A 25,746-nucleotide genomic window follows, 5' to 3' on the forward strand; every position below is an offset into this window, starting at 1 on the left:
AGGGCTCCATTCAAGGGAACCCATGAACGGAACGGAACCCTGACCTAAACAAACGGAAACCATAGGGTTCCGTTTGCATCACCGTTGATTTGAATGGTGACAGATCCGGTGCAAATGGTTTTCGTTTGTCACCATTGTTTAAGGGTTCCGTAGTTTTGACGTAATGAATAGAGTAGTTGACTACGGTATTGATTCGGTCAAAACGACGGAACCCTTAAACAACGGTGAGAAATGGAAACCATTTGCTCCGGATCTGTCACCATTGAAATCAATGGTGATACAAACAGAAACCTACGATTTACGTTTGTGTCACACAGGGTTCCGTTCATGGGTTCCCCTGACGGAAAGCTCCAATGGAAACCATGAACGGGGTCCCGACGCAGATGTGAACGAAGCCTTAGTGAACAGAATGTGTATTTCATGTTTTCAATGATTGAAAAATAATTTGTAAGAACATAATAATTAGCAACATGCTGTCTGCTCTTTCTTAAGAATACTTTATTTATGTGTCTGTCAACTTTAAATAAGAAATTTCAATCCATTTTCCAACCTTCTTTGTGAAATGAAGAATGATATCCCAGCTAGCTCAATGATGCAGGCCAATTATTTCTACACATTTCAACCTGCACTGATATTATTTTTCAGGTATGTCAATGACTATTTCTATGGCTGGTCACCAAGTTGCGTTGCTTTAGATAATTGTGTAATTAGAAAGCTGTCGTGATTTTTATGCCACTGTACTAATGCCGCTGACATCTGCAGAACAATGCCAGTGGGTCTTTTATCAATTTTCACCATGAATTAGCACGCCACTAAGATAAATTAGTTGCTCTGGGTAGTTAACACCAGGTGTGTGACAGTAAATAAATATAATTATACTGTGTTCGACAATAAAGTGTATTTGGAAGCTGTCAAGGACAAAACTTTGAATGGAAACCTAATAATATTTTTTTTATTGGAGGACAATAAAATATATTGCTTTCTGAGCTTTACAAACTAAAGAGGAAGGCTCCTGCCAGTTATTCAGAGTGATCGATATATAAAACTAAAGTACTGAAAAGTGGAAGCGTGTGATGCCAACAGGATTTGTAGCTCAATAAAAGTGGTTTGGGTAAACACGCTGGTACAATCTGTGGTAAATCTGCATATATTTCCATGTGGATTTATATTAGGTACTCCCTACAAATTTGCTGCGGACTTCACCTCTTACAATAGAGTAGGTGACATCCCCTGAAAAAATGAGTTTCGTTTTATCTCTCTGGTTTTATTTAATATGATACTTGCACTTGCATGTATTCGACTGATATACAGGGATTAACTCCTTAATGACCGCCGATATGCCTTTTCACGGCGGTCGTTAAGGGTACTTAGCGTTTCCACGGCACTGTGTCTTAAGCACGTCACCGGTTACTAGAGCTGGTGTTTGGCTGTCTAAAAACAGCTGAGCTTCAGCTCTTATGAGCGGGATCAAAGTTACCTTCGAGCCTGTCTGTTTAAACCCTTAGATGCTGCGGTCAATAGTGACTGCGGCATCTAAGTGTTTTTAGACGAAGGAGGCTACCACTGTCACCCCATCGGCCCTCCAGTGGCGCTATTGCGGGATGACGATGGTTTCCATGGTAGCCAGAGGCCTAACAAAGGCCCCCTAGGTCTGCCTTCAGTGTATACCTCTAGGGCCTAGTAGAATGCCTGTCAGTTTTAAAACTGACAGGCTTGATACACTGCAATACAGAAGTATTGCAGTGTATTATAAAAGTGATCAAATGATCACATAGTAATGTTCTATAGTGGGGCTAAAAAAAAGTATAAAAGTGTAAAAAGTATAATATAGTTACTACTAAATAAATGAAAAATCCCAAGTAAAAACAAATTAAAAATCCACTTTTTCTACTTACAAAAAGATTTATTATGAATAAAATTAAAAAAATGAAAAAAGATACACATAATTGGTATCGCCGCATCCGTAACGACTCGAGCTATCAAATGGTTGCATCATTTATCCGGCACGGCGAACGCTTTTCGGTTTATCCTGCCTTCCGAAAAATGCAATAAAAAGTGATCAAATAGATGTATGTACCCAAAATAATATGAATAAAAACTAAAAGTCGTCCCACAAAAAATAAGCCCTCATACAGCTAAATCAGCGAAAAATAAAAAAGTTATGGCTCTCAGAATATGGTGACACAAGAACAAATGCTTTTTTTTTTTTTTTAAATTTATTAAGCAAAAAATAGTAAAACATAAAAAACTATACATTTGGTATCGCAGTAATCATAACAACCCGCAGAATAAGGTTGTCATGTTACTTGGTAAACAGCGTAAACTTAAGATGCAAAAGAAATTGTGACATTTTTGTTTTGATTCCATTAACCCCCAAAAAAGTTATTAAAGTTAATCAATAAATTATATGTACCCCAGAATTATGCCATTAAAAATACAACTTGTACTGGAAAAAATGTCTACGGAAAAATTAAAAAGTTATGTCTTTCGAAATACAGCAATCAGAAAACTGAAAATCGCTCTGTCATTAAAGAGTCTCTGTCACCACATTATAAGTGGCCTATCTCCTACATAAGGAGATCGGCGCTGTAATGTAGGTGACAGCAGTGCTTTTTATTTAGAAAAACAATCAATTTTCACCACGTTAGGAGCGATTTTAGCTTTATGCTAATTAGTTTCTTAATGCCCAACTGGGCATGTTTTTACTTTAGACCAAGTGGGCGTTGTACAGAGGAGTGTATGACGCTGACCAATCAGTGACCAATCAGCGTCATGCACTTCTCTCCATTCATTTATTCAGCGCATAGTGACACTGCGTTGTTCACTATGTGTTGTCTTATACTGACACATTAACGTTACTGAAGTGTCTTGACAGTGAATAGACATTCCTTCCAGCCAGGACGGGATTTCTATTCACAATCCTGACACTTCGGTAACGTTTGTTTGGTATTTACAGCAGAGCAAGCGTAATCTCGTGAGATCACGCTGTAAATGACAGGTTACAGAGAGATTACGCTTTGCTGTGCTGTAAATCCCACACAAACGTTACCGAAGTGTCGGGATTGTGAATGGACATGCCGACCTGGCTGGAAGGTGTTAGGGATCTGCCAGGTACTACGTCTAGGTATACTCCTGGGATTAATCAATCCACACCTGAGGCCAGACCTGTTCGACTGACACCATCTCCCACCAACCAGGGTGGCAGGCTCAGGAGTGGGAGAGCCTATCGCGGCCTGGTCAGTCGGAGTTAGCTCCGCCCCCTGTCCTTTATTACCTGCCCTGTTCTCTTCCTCACTGCTTGTAATTCTTTTGGATTCCTGGCCTCACTGCTGCTTGCTCCAGCCTGCTTCTGCCGTGCTTCTGCCTTGCTGCGTTTCTTTAACCTGCTTTGCTTTGCCCCTGGCTTGCTTCCTTCTCCGTGCCCGATTTGGTATACTCACTTCATCCTGGTCCTGACTACTGATTCACCGCTCCTTTTCCTCGTGGCGTTCCGTGGCTACTGCCCCTTCCCTTGCGTGTTCCCTGTTTGTTCTCCCGTGCACTTAGACAGCGTAGGGACCGCCGCCCAGTTGTACCCCGTCGCCTAGGGCGGGTCGTTGCAAGTAGGCAGGGACAGGGCGGTGGGTAGATTAGGGCTCACTTTCCCTTCACCTCCTTCCTGCCATTACAGAATTACAAGCCTTTACCTAGTCTACCATTTCTCCTACGCTGACGCTATCATGGACCCCCTTGAGACCCTGACCCAGCAGATGCAGGGCCTCTCCCTACAGGTCCAGGCCCTGGCCCAGAGGGTCAACCAGGGTGACGCTGCTTTAGTAGTACCCCTCACCTCACCTCTAGAACCCGACCTCAAGTTACCTGACCGGTTCTCAGGGGACCGTAAGACGTTTTTCTCCTTCCGGGAGAGTTGCAGACTGTATTTCCGCCTAAAACCCCACTCCTCAGGTTCCGAGAACCAGCGGGTGGGTATCATCATATCCCGACTCCAACAAGGGCCCCAAGAGTGGGCCTTCTCTTTGGCTCCTGACGCCCCTGAACTTTCCTCCGTTGATCGTTTTTTCTCTGCCCTCGGACTCATTTACGACGAGACTGACAGGACTGCTTTAGCCGAGAGTCATCTGGTGACCTTACGTCAGGGTAGGAGACCGGTTGAGGAATACTGTTCTGATTTTAGGAAGTGGTGCGTAGCTTCTCAGTGGAACGATCCAGCCCTAAGGTGCCAGTTTAGGTTAGGATTATCTGACGCCCTGAAGGATCTGCTGGTTAGCTACCCCTCGTCTGACTCCCTTGACCAGGTTATGGCCCTAGCAGTACGACTTGACCGACGTCTCAGGGAACGTCAGCTTGAACGCTTCAATGTGCTCCCCTCTGTCTTTTCTGCGATCCCCCCCGAGGTCCCGTCTCCTCGCCCCTCCACGGAGGACTCGGAGGTACCTATGCAATTCGGGGCCTCCATGTCCCCTCGACAACGTAGGGAGTTTCGCAGAATGAATGGTTTCTGCTTCTACTGTGGGGACGACAAGCATCTACTGAACACCTGTCCCAGGCGCAAGAATAAGAAGCCGGAAAACTTCCGCGCCTAAGTGATCATCGGGGAGGTCACTTGGGCGCACAGGTATTTCCCGTTAATGTGAAACGCAATAAGATTTTGCTTCCCTTTCAGGTCTCAATTGCTGGCCGGTCTGCCACTGGCAGTGCCTTCGTGGATTCGGGCTCATTTGCTAATATCATGTCTGTGGAATTTGCTATGTCTCTAAAGATGCCTTTTATTGATTTACCTTATCCTATCCCTGTAGTAGGTATCGACTCAACTCCCCTTGCTAATGGTTATTTTACTCAGCATACTCCTGTTTTTGAACTCCTGGTTGGCTCCATGCATTTGGAGCAGTGCTCTGTACTGGTGATGCAGGGATTATCGTCTGATCTGGTATTAGGTCTTCCCTGGTTGCAGTTGCATAATCCCACGTTTGATTGGAATACTGGGGATCTTACCAAATGGGGTAGTGAATGTCTTATGTCATGTCTTTCTGTTAACTCTATTTCTCCCCGGGAGGAGGTAAACACGCTTCCTGAGTTTGTTCAGGACTTCGCCGATGTGTTTTCTAAGGAGGCCTCCGAGGTGTTGCCCCCCCATAGAGATTACGATTGCGCCATCGATTTGGTGCCTGGTGCCAAGCTTCCTAAGGGTAGGATATTTAATCTTTCATGTCCTGAACGTGAAGCTATGAGGGTGTATATCCAAGAATGCCTGGCCAAGGGTTTCATTCGCCCCTCGACTTCTCCTGTAGGTGCTGGCTTCTTCTTCGTGGGGAAGAAGGATGGTGGTCTTAGGCCGGCATTGATTATCGTAACCTGAATAAGGTCACCGTAAGGAACCAGTACCCACTTCCTTTGATTCCGGATCTTTTTAATCAGGTTCAGGGAGCCCAATGGTTTTCTAAGTTCGATCTACGGGGGGCATATAACCTTATCCGCATCAAAGAGGGGGATGAGTGGAAAACTGCGTTCAACACACCCGAGGGTCATTTCGAATACCTGGTCATGCCCTTTGGGTTGTGTAATGCCCCTGCTGTCTTCCAGAATTTTATTAATGAAATCCTGAGAGAGTACCTGGGTAATTTTCTTGTTGTGTACCTTGATGACATACCGGTGTTTTCCAAGGACTGGTCCTCGCACGTGGAGCATGTCAGGAAGGTGCTCCAGGTCCTTCGGGAGAATAATCTGTTTGCTAAGACTGAAAAATGTGTCTTTGGGGTACAGGAGATACCATTTTTAGGGCAAATCCTCACTCCTCATGAATTCCGCATGGACCCTGCCAAGGTTCAGGCTGTGGCGGAATGGGTCCAACCTGCCTCCCTTAAGGCGTTACAGTGTTTTTTAGGGTTCGCCAACTATTACAGGAGATTTATTGCCAACTTCTCGGTCGTCGCTAAGCCTCTTACGGACCTTACTCACAAGGGTGCTGATGTCCTCCACTGGCCCCTTGAGGCCGTCCAGGCCTTTGAGACCCTCAAGAAGTGCTTTATCTCGGCCCCCGTGCTGATTCAGCCCAACCAAGCGGAGCCATTTATTGTGGAGGTTGACGCATCCGAGGTGGGAGTGGGGGCCGTCTTGTCCCAGGGTACCAGCTCCGTCACCCATCTCCGCCCCTGTGCTTACTTCTCTAGGAAGTTTTCGCCCACGGAAAGTAACTATGATATTGGCAACCGCGAACTTCTAGCCATTAAATGGGCTTTTGAGGAGTGGCGGCACTTCCTGGAGGGGGCCAGACACCAGGTAACGGTCCTTACGGATCACAAGAATCTGGTTTTCCTAGAATCGGCCCGGAGGCTTAATCCTAGACAAGCTCGGTGGGCACTATTCTTTACCAGATTTAATTTCTTGGTTACCTATAGGGCTGGGTCCAAGAATATTAAGGCTGATGCTCTGTCACGTAGTTTCATGGCCAATCCTCCTTCCGAGAAGGATCCTGCTTGTATACCCCCTGGTATAATCGTTTCTGCCACGGATTCTGATTTAGCTTCTGATATCGCGGCTGATCAGGGTGCAGCTCCCGGGAACGTCCCTGGGGACAAACTGTTTGTTCCCCTGCAATACCGGCTGAGGGTACTCAGGGAAAACCATGACTCCGCTCTATCTGGTCACCCTGGCATCTTGGGCACCAAACACCTCATTACCAGAAACTATTGGTGGCCTGGGTTGCCTAAAGACGTTAGGGCTTACGTCGCCGCTTGTGAGGTCTGTGCTAGGTCCAAGACCCCTAGGTCCCGACCTGCGGGCTTACTACGTTCCTTGCCCATTCCCCAGAGACCTTGGACCCATATCTCCATGGATTTTATCACCGATTTGCCTCCATCTCAGGGCAAGTCGGTGGTGTGGGTGGTAGTCGACCGCTTCAGCAAGATGTGCCACTTTGTGCCCCTTAAGAAGTTACCTAACGCCAAGACGTTAGCTTCTTTGTTTGTGAAACACATCCTGCGTCTCCATGGGGCCCCAGTCAATATAGTTTCTGACAGAGGGGTACAATTTGTTTCCTTATTTTGGAGAGCTTTTTGTAAAAAGTTGGAGATTGATCTGTCCTTCTCCTCCGCCTTCCATCCCGAAACTAATGGCCAAACGGAAAGGACTAACCAATCCCTGGAACAATATTTAAGGTGTTTCATCTCGGACTGTCAATTTGATTGGGTCTCATTCCTTCCCCTTGCTGAATTTTCCCTGAATAACCGGGTCAGTAACTCGTCAGGGGTCTCCCCGTTTTTCTGTAATTTCGGGTTTAACCCAAGGTTCTCCTCCGTCTCCCCTGGTTGTTCCAATAATCCTGAGGTAGAGGATGTTCATCGGGATCTGTGCACTGTCTGGGCCCAGGTTCAGAAGAACCTAGAGGCGTCCCAGAGCGCACAAAAGATTCAGGCGGATAGTAGACGTTCTGCTAACCCCCGGTTTGTCGTCGGGGATTTGGTCTGGTTGTCGTCCAGGAACTTGCGCCTTAAGGTCCCGTCCAGGAAGTTTGCTCCCCGATTTATTGGACCTTATAAGATCATTGAAGTCCTCAACCCTGTATCCTTCCGTCTGGAGCTGCCCCCATCCTTTCGCATACATGACGTCTTCCATGCCTCCCTCCTTAAACGCTGCTCCCCGTCCTGGTCCCCCTCGAGGATACCTCCTGTTCCCGTTCTCACCCCTGAGGGGGTGGAATACGAGGTGGCCAAGATTATGGACAGTAGGATGGTCCAGGGCTCCCTCCAGTACCTGGTCCATTGGAGAGGATACGGGCCGGAGGAGAGGACTTGGGTACCTGCCCGTGATGTTCACGCTGGGGTATTGATCAGGAGGTTCCACCTTCTCTTCCCTACTAAACCGGGTCCTCTTAGTAAGGGTCCGGTGGCCCCTCATAAAAGGGGGAGTACTGTTAGGGATCTGCCAGGTACTACGTCTAGGTATACTCCTGGGATTAATCAATCCACACCTGAGGCCAGACCTGTTCGACTGACACCATCTCCCACCAACCAGGGTGGCAGGCTCAGGAGTGGGAGAGCCTATCGCGGCCTGGTCAGTCGGAGTTAGCTCCGCCCCCTGTCCTTTATTACCTGCCCTGTTCTCTTCCTCAGTGCTTGTAATTCTTTTGGATTCCTGGCCTCACTGCTGCTTGCTCCAGCCTGCTTCTGCCGTGCTTCTGCCTTGCTGCGTTTCTTTAACCTGCTTTGCTTTGCCCCTGGCTTGCTTCCTTCTCCGTGCCCGATTTGGTATACTCACTTCATCCTGGTCCTGACTACTGATTCACCGCTCCTTTTCCTCGTGGCGTTCCGTGGCTACTGCCCCTTCCCTTGCGTGTTCCCTGTTTGTTCTCCCGTGCACTTAGACAGCGTAGGGACCGCCACCCAGTTGTACCCCGTCGCCTAGGGCGGGTCGTTGCAAGTAGGCAGGGACAGGGCGGTGGGTAGATTAGGGCTCACTTTCCCTTCACCTCCTTCCTGCCATTACAGAAGGAATGTCTTTTCACTGTCAAGACACTGTCAAGACACTTCAGTAATGTTAATGTGGGTGTATGTGACAGCACGTAGTGAACAACGCAGTGTCACCATGCGCTGAGTAAATGAATGGAAAGTGTATGATGCTGATTGGTCACTGATTGGTCAGCGTCATACACTTCTCTCCACAATGCCCATTTGGTCAATAGTAAAAACACGCCCAGTTGGGCATTAAGAAAGTAATTAGCATAAAGGTAAAATCGCTAATAACGTGGTAAAAATAGATTGTTTTTCTAAATAAAAAGCACTGCTGTCACCTACATTATAGCGCCGATCTCCTTATATAGGAGATAGGGCACTTATAATGTGGTGACAGAGCCTCTTTAAGGACCAAAATAGGCTGGTCACTAAAGGGTTAAAGAGGATGTTTGTCAACTCCCCTGACATGTCTGTTTTAGTAAATATTTACATTTCACATAAGAAACTAGAGCATCTTTTCTTGGAACTCTGCATTGAGTTATTCCTCCTGGAAATGTATAAATAAATTGACAACTTGGTGTAACCATTCCCCTTGTCAATTTCGCATGTTCCTACAGAGACTGACACTGTCCAATTAGTGCTTACAGTGTCAGACTATGCAAATAGTAAGATCCCCTAGGAAAATCCTGGTCATTAAAAAGGCAGTTTTTTAATCCATATCAATAGAGAAAAATAAGACTCTCAAGCATAAATTCCTCTATAAATTAATACATAACGTTCCTTTGATGCAGGTGTTGTTGAGAGTGCCTCGCGTCACAGTTAAAATTTGGAAGCAGGCAGATCTTACAGCTGTAAATCTGGCAAATACTTCATTATCCTTTTTCCCTGTTTAGATTGAGGTAGCAGATCCTCCAGCATCCAGGCAGCAGTGTGTATAAATCTTGACAGCTATCTGCTCTCTCTTTTAGTAATCCATATTCAAGAAAGAGAAATTGAATTACATGATTAATAATGATATAAGTTGTTGAGGAATATGTAAATATGTGATATATTTCATTGTTTAAAAATGTCTACTATGAAGTTTATTATATGTCGTTTTTATGAATGGAAGTGATACAGTAAATCAAGTCTAAGGTGAAAATATATAGGAAACTTGATTCATTTTTATTTCAAGCCCCTCCGCGGAAGCATGGCAATAAAAATAATATACAACTACCTGGATTATTCTGATCTACAGTAACTTTCTCTATAACACCTTTATGTTGGAAGCAAATCAAAGGTCACTGTCTTTGCAGATGTTAGTTCCAGGCCAAGGGCAAGATGTCCTTATATTTCATTGCTGGCTGGACTATTAAGGATGTAATATACAGAACTATACCACAAATAAAATCTCAAATGTCAAAAAAGCACAGCACCTTAAAATAGTTTCTATAGTGGTGCTAGGCCACGGTGCAAATTCTGTAACGGGCCCCATCTTTATATACAGTTTATAGAAATGGTGTCCTCTTATGTGGCAGAGGAAACGTTAGGCCACCTAATACACCAGTTTCTGGTACAACTGTCCGAAGTTCTGCAACACTTTCTCGTCTGTATACTGTAGCTAATGGCTAAGAACCACAGTGATGTCACAACACAAGGATGATAATAATAAATATATTATCATAATACAAGGCATAATACACACAGTGATGTCACCTTATAGAGGTCATGAAAGCAGTGATGTCACAGTACAGTACTGGATAACTAATGCAGTAATGTCGCAGCACTGAGGTAATTAACTATTAGAAATCTAAAAGTCAATGCACACAGTGATGTCATAGTACAGGGATTATAAACAGTGATGTCATAATACAGAGCATAAACACTGGTATTTCCTTACATGCCAAAGTTGCCAATGGGCATTAAATGCAACATCTGCATCCTCTATTGCTTCCCCCTTTCCAAGGAAGAAATAAATTATGAGCATATGCATGCTCACAAGGTATTTTTGAGGTTCTTAGGGACACCCAGATAATGGCTGCGTTGGCTTCAGGAATATGGAGCAAAGATCATGAGGTTGATACTGGTAATCCCACATTTTACTTCAGGTGGCATTATCTGATATCAGTTCCATTTTCTCTGCGCAGTGTAGAGAGGATAGCGCTGATTGTGTAGTATATATCACCTACTGCAGGAATTAGGAGAAATGGGATTGCCAGCATTAACACTCAGCATAATTATACAATTAGTGTTTTAGTCGATTGTCATGCTAATTTGAATTTCATCCTGATAATTTGACATCTGTTTTTTTTCAATTGTTCACTATTTACCACCTCTCCTCCCCTTAGCCCTCCCCAGTGCTGAGACCATATGAGTACATAAGTGAAATCCTTCATCTATGCACTATAGCTGGTATTGTTCTATATATATGCCCTATAATTGACACTATTATGTGGATACTATGACTGTAACTACAGCACTAATTTATGTATTTTAAGTATTTTGCCGGTATTAACTTTGCCACTATGGGGTATGTTATTATTACATGAACACTACTATAACGGCTGCAATCTTATGGTTACGATATTGAGAAAAGTAACAAGAAAAAACTGCACCCTAATGACATGGGGTGTGCATGCACATTAATTATATGGCAGACTTTTTCACTAAATCCCAACAATTTAATGGGAAAATTGTTTCGATCACAACAATTTGAGCATTTATTCTGCTTAACATTGAACCAGCGGTATATATAAAGAAGGAATAGAGTGGGTATTATTACCTGGTCTAGCCCAAAGGCCCCTTTGCCACCTTTGGAAACAGTGGTGTTATAAAGGGGAAATGCAGCGGTGTGATCGTGTTTCATGATAACTGCATAATAATGTAGCAACTGTAGACAGTTGCCACATAATTCTTCACTTTCCTAATGTATATAAATTTTTGAGCTATTAATGGGTGTCCTTAGTATAGATTTTGTAAAGGAGTTCCGGACACGCGTGCTACACTTCTGTTTTGAACATTAACGTTTTTATGATAATATATAAATATATTGCAGTGTATGTTAGATCAGGGGTATACTTATTTATACATAGAAATATTCATTATTAGTGGACGTACAGCCACCATGTCCACATGTACACACAACATAAATTGCATTTTATTATTAATGCCTACGTTCAAAAACTAAACAGGACTAGAAAAACTGTTGTGGTCACAGACAATAATTAAAATAGGAGCCAGGGGCAGGGAGGCTCCACCTATTAAGCCAGATGTAGTTATGTCAGATGGCTTCTAGTCCTTAGCTAAGTTGGTCAGATGTGTGCTTGAACTGGGGGATGGACTGTAGATAATTAAAAAAAAAAAGTCTGCAATGTGCATACATATGGGGGGTCTATTAGACTTATAAAGGGTAGTTTTTGTGGTGGAATTATACTTTAACTACTATAAACATAATAAACGCCGGAGCTATAAAGTAAGATTTATTTTGCAGAGCTACAAACACCAGAATGCGCATCGATGTCCTGTTCTGGTGCGTGCACACAACCGGACATTATAGCGGCGCATGCGCAGTAACTAGATTTTAGGCCCGAACGAAGGACGGAAGGGTGTCGGACCATACATGACAGGCACATGCGTACTATCTCAGATGAGATTTCGACATTCAGGGTGGGCCAGTTTTCAGCAGTGGGTGGCCATACAAAGAGGAACAAACAAGATTATTACCATAAAAGGCGCAAAATGTTTGCAGACCGTTATTTACGGTTGGAAAAAGAGTTTAGGACAGAGGATAACGGCAATGAAGTTTTGACAGCAGCGGCCAGCGAGGGGTGAGTAGAGTTCAATAGGTGAAATGCTGGTGAAAGATTCCCTTTAAACGAAACAAAGACATGCAGCTCACAGCAGAAGAATAGATGTCACGTAGGATTCGTGTATCCACAGGGCCGTACCGCCTTGGCGGTATGGCAGTTTGCAAACAGGGCGCAGGTCAGAGTCTGTAGTTCATATAGGGTACCTGTGGCAGCTCGGACAGTAGCAAGGCAGGCTTGGCTGGGACTAGGCAGCAGGTAGACATCAGGTGTCGAGTAGCATGACAGGCATAGTATACAGCACAGCACGGCAACAGCTCAACAAGGCACTAGATCAGGATACAGGAACAGAGAACACTGGAAGCAGGAAACACTAGGGGACCATTTTCAAGACAAACTTAGGATACGACAACAAAGCTCAGGCGTGGGAGGAAGGGGCTGAGACCTTCTTATAGCCCAGGGTGCTCAGGGAGCAATCAGCTCAATCTCCCACATGCGTGCGCTCTGGCTTCTTGAGTCTGGACTGAGCTCGGGAGCGCACCCTGGTGGTCACTGTGGAACAGGACGGCCGTATGTGCAGACATCTCTGGAGAGAAGGGCGTCGACTGGATGGAAGGAGTTTGTGGTCAGCGACCACGTACGTTACAATAGAGAGAGACAGCAGATGGTCCAGTGATTTGTGAGACCAACAGCTTGCATAACTAGAAAAGGTTCGGCCTCAAAGAAAAACTTTACAATTGGCCCCCTGCCTTTGGGCGAAAACATTTCCGTCTCCATGTAAAAGTAAAGACATTGTGGTGTCTGGAACTTGTATCCGTAAATGCCCAAATAATATGTCCCATCATAAACGCTAATGTATATATGATAGTTTACCTCTTAGTAATACAGTCATGCGCCTATCAAATAATATCACTATACAAGGCTGGTTAGTTAAACTAGCCCTTGAAAGGGTACACCAGGATATCAAGCTTTGGCTGAGAGCCAGTTGGTCTGTTAGCTAAGTACCGGCACTTGCACATTGTTTTAATTTTGATACTTAGTTTTGATCTTGATATTTATGCTGGGAAATTAGGTTTTGACGGAGAGTCAATTTATCTGTAAGCTAAGTCCCATCACTTGCACACTGTTTTAATTTAAACACTTAGTCTTATAACTATCAATAACCTTTGGCTAAAAAGGAAGTCCTTGGAGACTAAGTTTCGACACATGCACATTGCTACAATTTTTTTTTAACTTAGTCTTCTAATGAAGAAAACTCTGGCTAGGAAATCATGTACTTGGAGTCCCCGCGCATGCGCAGTCCTTTATCAACACTTAGTTTATGATGAAGAACTATTTTTTGCTCATGACCCGTTCAAACTTAGTGATTGGTTACCTCCCATCTGAATTAATACGAGGTTATGTATACCTTAAAATCGACGCGTCTGAAATCATTGGTCAATATACCTCCGAAGATGCCATCTCGGCCAAACTTGTTTGGGGAAGGGGGGCTCTGTTAAGTGTTTTTTTAACTACACTACAGGCTCTGTGTTGTGGTGGATGGGGTAGTGATCTGCAGATACTCTCCACCACTATAAAAATATTAAGTAGCCATCGCTATTGAACACATCACTTCTACTGCTAGCCAGCATAGTTTGATCTGTCTGATACACAGGACCGGCGTCAGCACCCAGCGAACCCGGGCAAGTGTCGGGGCCAGGGCCAGCATCAGTAAGCAGTGAACATGGGCAGTGATGTCAGAGGGAGAGAAGGAGTCCCAGGCAAGCGCTAACGGCTTTGCTCCGGGACTCCGTCTCTGTGAAAGCCCCTGACATCACTGTCCATATATGGACAGTGATGTCAGAGGGAGAGAAGGAGTCCCAGGCAGAGCGCTAGGGTCTCTGCTCTGGGACTCCGTCACTGGGGAAGCCCCTGACATCACTGTCCATATATGGACAGTGATGTCAGGAGGAGAGAAGGAGTCCCAGGCTGAGCGCTAGTGGCTCTGCTCTGGGACTCCTTCTCTGGGGAAGCCCCTGACATCAATGTCCATATATGGACAGTGATGTCAGAGGGAAAGAAGGAGTCCCAGGCAGAGCTCTACAAGAGACTCTGCTCCGGTACTCAGTCTCTGGGGAAGCCCCTGACATCACTGTCCATATATGGACAGTGATGTCAGGAGGAGAGAAGGAAGGCAGAGCGCTATAAGTGACATCAGGGGTTTCTCCTGAAGCGGAATCCCCAGCCAGAGCATCGGCAATGCTCTGGCTGGGGATTCCACTCTTAGAGGGAACCCCAAATCGCTACCTACAGGGGGGAGGCTGTGTGGTACTTCCTGGGAGGGGGCTGTGTGGCACTACCAGGGAAGGGGGGCAGTGTTGCACTACCTGGGAGGAGGGGGCTGTGTGGCACTACCTGAGAGGGGGGGCTGTGTGTCACTACCTGAGAGGGGGGCTGTGTGGCACTACCTGGGAGGTGGGGGCTGTGTGGCACTACCTGGGAGGTGGGGGCTGTGTGGCACTACCTGGGGGCTGTGTGGCACTACCTGGAGGGGGTGTGGCACTACCTGGGAGGGGGCTGTGTGGCAATATCTACAGAGTGCACTAAATTTATGGTGGTACAAACTGGGGGCCTAACTTCTATATGGGGTAATAAACAGGGCTTAACGCCTATATGGGGGCACAAAGTGACGTTTTCTGCCATTTTACTGCAGCCATGAGTTCCCCCGCAAAGGGGCCTACTAAGTCTGTGTCGACCAGTGGCGGATTAAGTAGACCATAGGCCCTGGGCTGTTACCCAAAGTTGGGCCCCCCTTCTCCACCGCCGCCCTGTAACTATTGTTAACACTTCCTTTTTGTCCAGGCATTAACAAATGGGTGTTCCGACTCCGCTTGTCAAAAGGCTGTGTCCCTACATACTGACAGTCTCCAACCATCGCTGACAGTATCGCACCGTGTAGGGACACATTCTCCTGACAAGGGGAATAGTAACACTTATTTGTTTATCGGTCCTGGACTGCACAAAGACTTTTTGTGAAATACAAGGATTTCCTATAATAAACATGTCAGGAGAGATGACAGATTCTCTATAAATCTAGTGACTCACAGGTGACGATGTCGTTTTTTCCCTTTTCTACTCCACCCGGTCCATACTTCATGACGACTTCTCCCGGCCATGACCCATTTCTGCACAATTTGGCACGCAGATGTCTTCGGCTCCTCACTTTTCCAACATTTCCACACCTATAAACAAAGATAAAATTATCATGGTGCCACACACTGTGCCCCTAAATATAATAGCACCAAACACTGCGCCCCTAGATATTATAGCACCATAGACTGCGCCCCTAAATGTAATTGTGTCAAACACTGTAAAGTAAAGCACCACATACACATAGCCCCTGTAGATAGCGCCACACGCAGCCCCCTGTAGGTAGAGCCACATACTGCCCCGGGTAGATAGCGCTACACACAGACCCCTGTAAATAGCGCTACACAGCCCTCCCCCTCTTTAAATAGCGCCACACTGCCCCCTGTAGATAGCGCTACACACAGACCGCTGTAAATAGCATCACATAGCCTTCCCCCTCTTGTATATAGTGCCACAAAGCCCCCTTGTATACAGTGAAGGAAATAAGTATTTGATCCCTTGCTGATTTTGTAAGTTTGCCCACTGTCAAAGACATGAACAGTCTAGAATTTTTAGGCTAGGTTAATTTTACCAGTGAGAGATAGATTATATATATAAAAAAAAACAGAAAATCACATTGTCACAATTATATATATTTATTTGCATTGTGCACAGAGAAATAAGTATTTGATCCCTTTGGCAAACAAGACTTAATACTTGGTGGCAAAACCATTGTTGGCAAGCACAGCAGTCAGACATTTTTTATAGTTGATGATGAGGTTTGCACACATGTTAGATGGAATTTTGGCCCACTCCTCTTTGCAGATCATCTGTAAATCATTAAGATTTCGAGGCTGTCGCTTGGCAACTCGGATCTTCAGCTCCCTCCATAAGTTTTCGATGGGATTAAGGTCTGGAGACTGGCTAGGCCACTCCATGACCTTAATGTGCTTCTTTTTGAGCCACTCCTTTGTTGCCTTGGCTGTATGTTTCGTGCCATTGTCGTGCTGGAAGACCCAGCCACGAGCCATTTTTAATGTCCTGGTGGAGGGAAGGAGGTTGTGACTCAGGATTTGACGGTACATGGCTCCATCCATTCTCCCACTGATGCGGTGAAGTAGTCCTGTGCCCTTAGCAGAGAAACACCCCCAAAACATAATGTTTCCACCTCCATGCTTAACAGTGGGGACAGTGTTCTTTGGGTCATAGGCAGCATTTCTCTTCCTCCAAACACGGCGAGTTGAGTTAATGCCAAAGAGCTCAATTTTAGTCTCATCTGACCACAGCACCTTCTCCCAATCACTCTCAGAATCATCTAGATGTTCATTTGCAAACTTCAGATGGGCCTGTACATGTGCCTTCTTGAGCAGGGAGACCTTGCGGGCACTGCAGGATTTTAATCCATTACGGCATAATGTGTTACCAATGGTTTTCTTGGTGACTGTGGTCCCAGCTGCCTTGAGATCATTAACAAGTTCCCCCCGTGTAGTTTTCGGCTGAGCTCTCATCTTCCTCAGGATCAAGGATACCCCACGAGGTGAGATTTTGCATGGAGCCCCAGATCGATGTCGATTGACAGTCATTTTGTATGTCTTCCATTTTCTTACTATTGCACCAACAGTTGTCTCCTTCTCACCCAGCGTCTTACTTATGGTTTTGTAGCCCATTCCAGCCTTGTGCAGGTCTATGATCTTGTCCCTGACATCCTTAGAAAGCTCTTTGGTCTTGCCCATGTTGTAGAGGTTAGAGTCAGACTGATTAATTGAGTCTGTGGACAGGAGTCATTTATACAGGTGACCATTTAAGACAGCTGTCTTTAATGCAGGCACCAAGTTGATTTGGAGCGTGTAACTGGTCTGGAGGAGGCTGAACTCTTAATGGTTGGTAGGGGATCAAATACTTATTTCTCTGTGCACAATGCAAATAAATATATATAATTTTGACTATGTGATTTTCTTTTTTTTTTCTTTTTTTTATATAATATATCTCTCACTGGTAAAACTAACCTAGCCTAAAAATTCTAGACTGTTCATGTCTTTGACAGTGGGCAAACTTACAAAATCAGCAAGGGATCAAATACTTATTTCCTTCACTGTATAGTGCTACACAGCAATTCCCCCTTAAATATAGTGATACACAGCGCTCCCCCCTTCTATATAGTTCTATACAGCAACCCCCCCTTGTATATAGTGCCACACAGCACCACTCCTTCTTGTATATACACCGCGTTCCAAATTATTATCCAAATGTAATTTTTTGCTGATTTTCCTAAATAGTTGATGCAAATGACAGTCAGTATAATCTTCAAGCCATCCACCGTTGGAGTATAATGCAAATTTTATTGAACAAATCTCCTAATGATAACAGATTTTTTTTTAGAAGTAAAAAACTCAAAATGCACTGTTTCAAATTATTATGCACAACAGAGATCAAAACATTTTAAAGGTTGTAAAGAGAACTAAAATGGTAATTTGTTGAATTTGCAGCATCAGGAGGTCATATTTACAGAAATCAAAAGCTCTTTCAATAAAAAAAAACTTAACAGGCCAAGTTACATGTTAACATAGGACCCCTTCTTTGATATCACCTTCACAATTCTTGTATCCATTGAATTTGTGAGTGTTTGGACAGTTTCTGCTTGAATATCTTTGCAGGATGTCAGAAAAACCTCCCAGAGCTTCTGTTTTGATGTAAACTGCCTCCCACCCTCATAGATATTTTGCTTGAGGATGCTCCAAAGGTTCTCAATAGGGTTGAGGTCAGGGGAACATTGGGGCCACACCATGAGTTTCTCTCCTTTTATGCCCATACAGCCAATGACACAGAGATATTCTTTGCAGCATGAGATGGTGCATTGTCATGCATGAAGATCATTTTGCTACGGAAGGCACGGTTCTTCTTTTTGTACCACGGAAGAAAGTGGTCAGTCATAAACTCTACGTACTTTGCAGAGGTCATTTTCACACCGTCAGGGACCCTAAAGGGGCCTACCAGCACTCTCCCCATGATTCCAGCCCAAAACATGACTCTGCCACCTCCTTGCTGACGTCACAGCCTTGTTGGGACAGGTGGCCATTCACCAACCATTCACTACTCCATCCATCTGGACCATCCAGGGTTGCACGGCACTCATCAGTAAACAACACGGTTTGAAAATTAGTCTTCATGTATTTCTGGGCCCACTGGAACCGTTTCTGCTTGTGAGGATTGTTTAGGGGTGGCCGAATAATAGCTTTATGCACACTTGCAAACCTCTGGAGGATCCTACACCTTGAGGTTCGCGGGACTCCAGAGGCACCAGCGGCTTCAAATACCTGTTTGCTGCTTTGCAATGGCATTTTAGCAGCTGCTCTCCTAATCCTATTAATTTGTCTGGCAGAAACCTTCCTCATTATGCCTTTATCTGAACGAACCCGTCTGTGCTCTGAATCAGCCACAAATCTTTTCACAGTACGATGATCACGCTTAAGTTTTCTTGAAATATCCAATGTTTTCATACCTTGTCCAAGGTATTGCACTATTTCACGCTTTTCGGCAGCAGAGAGATCCTTTTTCTTTCCCATATTGCTTGAAACCTGTGGCCTGCTTAATAATTGGGAAAGTCCTTTGATTGGGCACACCTGGCAAACTAATTATCACAGGTGTCTGAGATTGATTACAATGATCCAAAGAGCCCTAAGACACAATACCATCCATGAGTTTCATTGAAAAACTAATAATTAAATGTTTATGACACTAAAATCCAATATGCCTAATAATTTGGACCTGCAAATCTTGTAATTGCTCAGTATAATGTCCCCCATAGCTGCCCCCACAGTATAATGTCCCCCACAGCTGCCCCCACAGTATAATGTCCCCCACAGCTGCCCCCACAGTATATTGCCACCCATAGCTGCCCGATACAGTATAATGCCCCCATACAATATAATGCCCAACATAGCTGCCCCATACACTGTAATTCCCCATACAGTATAATGCCCCCATAGCTGCCCCATTCTGTATAATGCTCCCCATAGCTGCCCCATACTGTATAATGCTCTCCATAGCTGCCCCATACAGCATAATGCCCCCTATAGCTGCCCCATACAGTATAATGCCCCCATAGCTGCCACACAGTATAATGCCCTCCATAGCTGCCCCATACAGTATAATGCCCCCATATGTATGTACCTAATAGGAAAATAATAACATAATTACTTACCTATTCCTGATCCCACGACGGGTGGAGGATGCTTCTCCTCCTCTGCACTGTCCTCACGGCAGAGTGAATGCTAGAGCGAGGCTCCAGCATTCAACCCAACTGCGTCTGCGTCCTGCGGACACAGGTTCAATTGGAAGCGGAACCATCGTTTTTTAAGATTATGTGCGGTTTGGGTGGCCATGGGCCCCCTGGGAGCCTCGGGCCCCAGGCGGCTGCCCGAACTGCCCATATGATGATCCACCATTGTGTGTCGCCCAAGGGTCCACATAAACCTGGAGCTGGCCCTTCTGATACACATATAGGGACTCATTCACACAACACTAAGTTGGTCTTTAAAGGGTTAAACTAAGTGCCTCCCAGTAAAGGTTATAACTTTTTAGAGTTTCAGATTACTAAGAATAAATGTATTTACTTTAGATTAATAGAACGGGAAATAGGGGTTTGTTGCCATTATGTCGAATTGAAGCATCTATCTATCTATCTATCTATCTATCTATCTATCTATCTATCTATCTATCTATCTATCTATCTATCTATCTATCTATCTATCTATCTTTCTCTCTCACACACACACACACACGCACACGTATATATACATATACACCGTGTTCCAAATTATTATGCACATTGGATTTAAGTGTCATAAACATTTAATTATTAGTTTTTCAATGAAACTCATGAATGGTATTGTGTCTTAGGGCTCTTTGGATCATTATAATCAATCTCAGACACCTGTGATAATTAGTTTGCCAGGTGTGCCCAATCAAAGGAAAACTACTTAAGAAGGAGGTGGCAGAGTCATGTTTTGGGCAGGAGTCATGGGGAGAGAGCTGGTGGGCCCCTTTAGGATCCCTGAAGGTGTGAAAATGACCTCTGCAAAGTACGTAGAGTTTATGACTGACCACTTTCTTCCGTGGTACAAAAAGAAGAACCGTGCCTTCCGTAGCAAAATGATCTTCATGCATGACAATGCACCATATCATGCTGCAAAGAATACCTCTGTGTCATTGGCTGATATGGGAATAAAATGAGAGAAACGCATGGTGTGGCCCCAATGTTCCCCTGACCTCAACCCTATTGAGAACCTTTGGAGCATCCTCAAGCAAAATGTCTATGAGGGTGGGAGGCAGTTTACATCAAAACAGAAGCTCTGGGAGGTTAGTCTGACATCCTGAAAAGATATTCAAGCAGAAACTGTCCAAACACTCACAAATTCAATGGATGCAAGAATTGTGAAGGTGATATCAAAGAAGGGGTCCTATGTTAACATGTAACTTGGCCTGTTAAGTTTTTTTTTTATTGAAAGAGCTTTTGATTTCTGTAAATATGACCTCCTGATGCTGCAAATTCAAAAAAAATACAATTTTAGTTCTCTTTACAACCTTTAAAATGTTTTGATCTCTGTTGTGCATAATAATTTGAAACAGTGCATTTTGAGTTTTTTACTTCTAAAAAAAAATCTGTTATCATTATGAGATTTGTTAAATAAAATTTGCATTATACTCCAACGGTTGATGGCTTGAAGATTATACTGACTGTCATTTGCATCGACTATTTAGGAAAATCAGCGAAAAATTACATTAGCATAATAATTTGGAATGCGGTGTATATATATATGTATGGACGTGTGTGTTTATAATCTGCATCAGCATGGAGGACATCATACATTAGTAATAAGCAGTGTACGGTAGCTGAGAATCCAGCACTTGTGAGACATATAACTCTTACCAGAAGTTGCAGCACATTTGTGTTTGTGTGTCCTCTCTACTCCTGCTTCTTCCTTTCCTTCTCTACATAGACTTCTATGGGCATCATGCCTGTGTGTTTTTCTCTCTCGTCCTTCCCCCTGATCCTCCCTCCCTTCTCCATAGACTTCTGTATGCATCATATGTGTTTCTTTGCTACTGCTCTCTCCTCTCTCTCCATAGACTTCTATAGGCAGCGTGTCTATGTCTCTCTGCTCTTTCTCCCTCCTCCCCTCTCCATAGACTTCTATTGGCAGGCTGTGAAGAGACACCCCCCACGTTCCCTTCAGTCCTTCTCTGCTCTGTAATTAGTGACAGATGTTTCTTGACAACAGGGGGTGGATAGCAGCTTACAGGAAGGGAAACACCTAGAGGCAGTAGCTTCATGCAGAAATTTCATAGATAAAACAACTCATTTTTAACAGTAAGTAAATTATTAGATTTACTATTAGATTAGCATAAATTGTTTGAAAAGTTAGTGTCCATTACAAGTTTTACTGAATAAAATACAAGTTATATTGAATCTTTACCCACAATATTATATATCAATCTGCTCAACTTCTCCTGCTCTATGTCCCGCAGATTGGACAGATTATTCAATGTGACAGGTTCCCTTTAATTAGGTTTTATTTGATTATGAGGAGCCATCTCCCAACCCTATGACAGAACCCCTTTTTCAATTTTATCCTAGTAGAAAATGTAAATGTCATATGACCCATCCTACCCTTTCTCATGTGCACACCATTGACAATTCTAATAATTCCAGTAAATGGACTTCTATTCAGACAGTGAATATTGCCCCTCATAGATCACTGTGTGAACGATTTACCGTTTTAATTCAGAACGAATATAAGCTACTGTTCAGAATCTGCAATAAGAAGGATCACACACGTTACCATAATGTAAACTTTGGTGTAGCACTACCATATTATATAAATGCCCTGGAATAGAAAGTAATTCATACATGACTATTTTTGATACTACACATATATAATTTCCTAATTTATTCCTACTATTGTAGAACTTTTACCAACGAGCCATATAATTACTGATTTAATTGCATGAGTTCTAATTTCTTTAATAATCCATTTTCATATCTGTTATGCCTAGGTGTGTAACAGTGGGGAGCAGTCTAGGAAACAGCAACGTTCTGATCTTAATGGGCCAATTGATAACAACAATGACTCAGAGGTAAGCAGTTCTGTTGTTGTATCGCATAGAGCTTCATCTGTTGGTTTTAAGAATGTGATTTACAAGATCCCATGTGATGAACACCAGGAACTTTCTCGATCTCTATGTACACTTACCAACACTGCTCATCCCACACCATTTTCTCTTCCGACAACATCTATACAGAGTCACAGTGTGAGCCATTGTTGATTTCTGGATCAAGAGTGTCATGCTTATATAACTGCCTTTTTTCTGCAAATTTACAGTTTAGCGTCACCTCTTGATCTTCCTTCAGATTAGACTAGCAGATTTTAGTTGGTCTCATCTTAATGTTCATGAAACCTAAACCAAAATTAAATGTCCAATTTTATTGCCTCTTCTTCCCCCCTCAATGAATTTTTCAACCAAAGACGCTGCCATTTTAGAATTCATAGGGTTTCTTTATCCAGTAGTTAAAAACATCTGATCCTGCATGAAATGAATCAACATTCTAGATATTCAGTTGCTTAATGGTCTCTCTTTTTGTATCTTTAAGCTTGTGAACTTACTTGGATGTGCATTTCATCTTTTTTCCAAAAAACTGGGCTATTTCTTGATCATCACCAGTTTAAAGGGCTTTAAGGTTTTACTTTGACTCAAGACTTGGAGGGCATACTTTACTTTCTTGCCATCAGGCAGAGGCGTATCTAGGTTCTCCAGCACCCGGGGCAAAGATTCAATTTGGCGCCTTCCCGCCAACTACTTTCCCGACATCTCCTTCCCCCTCTCCATGTTTGCTTTCTGTACCAATCAATGAGGTGTCATTTTTTAAAAAACATTTTTTTATGTAACTCGATCATAAAACCATTTGTACATTTTGCAAGCAATATAGTTATATAAGGTAGTTAACATAACAATAAGTTAAAATAAAATTAATTAAAGAGGTCAGTGTGCCTGACTAAAACAGATTGTATAACTGAGGCTAAAGAGACTATATGGTGACATAATCGACACCCTGCTCTAGTAGATACTGCCATACAGCCCGCCTGTAGATAGTGCTGCATACCACCTTGTAGATCATGCCACACTGCCCCCTTGTAGATACTGCCACACAGCCCCCCTTGTAGATAGTGCCACACACACCCCCTGTAGATAGTGCCACACACCGCCCCTTGTAGATAAAGCCATACAGCCCCCACTTGTAGATAAAGCCACACAGACCCACTTATAGATAGTGCCACACACCCCCTGTAGATAGTGCCACACACCCCTTGTAGATGAAGCCACACAACCCACCTTGTAGATAGTGCCACCAAGGGCGTCGCTAGCACCAGGCATTCGGGGCCCAATTCCCGGATCTTTGGCCCAGTGGCCCAGATCCCCGGCGACTGCCACATTCAGGTCGCAATTGTGACCGCGTCTATAAAAGTTACTATAGTAACTGGGGCCTATGTAATAAAATACACGGCCCCTGTTACTATAGTAACGACACATACTTACCCATCTTCCTTCCCGAGCGCAGCAGAAGTCCTGACGTCTTCTCGCACCATGTCGTCACAACGCTAGATTGTGTCGGGACATCTGTTGCACCCAGAGCCGAAGAGGAGGGTAAGTGTAACGTTACGGTCTGCTGGGGTCCTGTATCTAAGCCTGCCTTGTGGTAGGCTTAGATACAGGGTCAAACAGACAGTATCACACATGGACCCTGTATCTAAGCCTAACACATGATAGGCTTAGATACAGGGCCCCAGCAGACAGTAATCTTATACTGTATAAGATTACGTTCTGCTGGGGCCCTGTATCTAAGCCTACTATGTGGTAAACTTAAATACAGGGCCCATCAAACAGGATCAGACATGGGCCATGTATCTTAGAATACCATGTGGTAGGTTTAGGTATAGATACAGGGTTCATGTGTGACACGGTCTGTTAGACCCTGTATCTAAGCCTACCACAAGGCAGGCTTAGATACTGTCTGCTGGGGCCCTGTATCTAAGCCTCACCAACCATTTTATTGAGAATAAAAGAAGCCGTCATCGAAGTAGTCCTCGAATCCGACGTAGTCCAATGATTGAACCTGTAAAAGAGCATAAACACACCAAAAAAATTAGTAACACTTAAAAAACAAAACAATTCTTATACTTACCTTTCCTGGGTCAAGCACTGGAGCCGCAATGTCAGCGAGCTGGGCCCTATATCTAATCCTATTATATGTGATACTGTCTGCTGAGCGACTGTATCTAATCCTATCCACAGCTGTAGTGTCAGAGTGCTACAGATATGCTCTCTCATATATATATATATATATATATATATATATATATATATATATATATATATATATATATACATATATATACATATATATATATATATATGCATATATATATATATATACACACACATACCCACATATACATACACGCACACACATTTTTTTTGGGATGGACATATGTTAGTACAAGGATACTTACTGCTGGGATCCTGTATCTAAGTCTATCATGTGTGATACTGACTGCTGGGGCACTGTATCTAAGTCTATCGTGTGTGATATTGTCTGCTGGGCCCCATGTATCTAAGCCTAGCATGTATGATACTGTCTGCTGAGACAAGGTGGGTATGTGGGACTACCTATTGGGGACTGCATGGCACTGTCCACAAGGGGGATGTATGGCAGGAGGACTGTGTGTGGGACCATATTGGGGGTTCCGACACTATATACAGGGGGCATTGTCTAGGGAACTCTCTACAGGTGTCTTTGATTAGAGCCCCGAGACATAACTTTGCTTGGGGCCCCAGAAATGCCAAATTTGTCCCTAAGGGTTAGTACAAGGATACTTACTGCTGGGGCCCTGTATATAAGGCAACATTCACACGAGTGTGACAGATTTACACGCGTAAAAATACACGTAACTCTGGCCGTGTGCGTTGCGTTTTACATAATTGTGCTTTGCGAGTGGCATATGTTTTTCACGCACTTGCAAGCACTTTTTTTAATTACTTAATGCATGAAACACGCACATGGATGTCGTCCGTGTGCTGTCTGTGGTTTTCATGCACCCATTGACCTCAATGGGCGACTAGGTGTGTGAAAACGCACCAATATAGGACATGCAGTGAGTTTCACGCAACGGACACTCGCGGTGTGAAAACACACGCATGTGTGAATAGCCCCATTTAAATCAATGGGACCGTGTGCTGTGCGTTGTTTCAACACACAACACACGGACGAGAATCACGCTCGTCTGAATGAGCCCTAAGTCTATCATGTGTGATACTGTCTGCTGGGGCCATGTATCTAAGCCTATCAT

General features: G+C 44.0%; 1 protein-coding gene across 5 annotated transcripts in view; it reads left to right on the plus strand.

Moving 5' to 3' along the window:
• APBA2 (amyloid beta precursor protein binding family A member 2) overlaps nucleotides 1–25,746 on the plus strand; it is a 473,299-nt gene that overhangs the window by 220,389 nt on the left and 227,164 nt on the right. For 4 of the 5 annotated variants that reach the window (XM_075857892.1, XM_075857891.1, XM_075857893.1 and 1 more), the window contains one exon: nucleotides 22,397–22,477. The exons of the other annotated variant lie outside the window; for it this stretch is intronic. In XM_075857892.1, coding sequence (XP_075714007.1) covers nucleotides 22,397–22,477 — 81 coding nt within the window. The remainder of the gene's footprint in view (nucleotides 1–22,396; nucleotides 22,478–25,746) is intronic. 5 annotated transcript variants of the gene reach the window in all.

The sequence above is a fragment of the Rhinoderma darwinii genome, chromosome 3 (genome assembly GCF_050947455.1).
Source record: "Rhinoderma darwinii isolate aRhiDar2 chromosome 3, aRhiDar2.hap1, whole genome shotgun sequence".
Classification (NCBI taxonomy): Eukaryota; Metazoa; Chordata; class Amphibia; order Anura; family Rhinodermatidae; genus Rhinoderma; species Rhinoderma darwinii.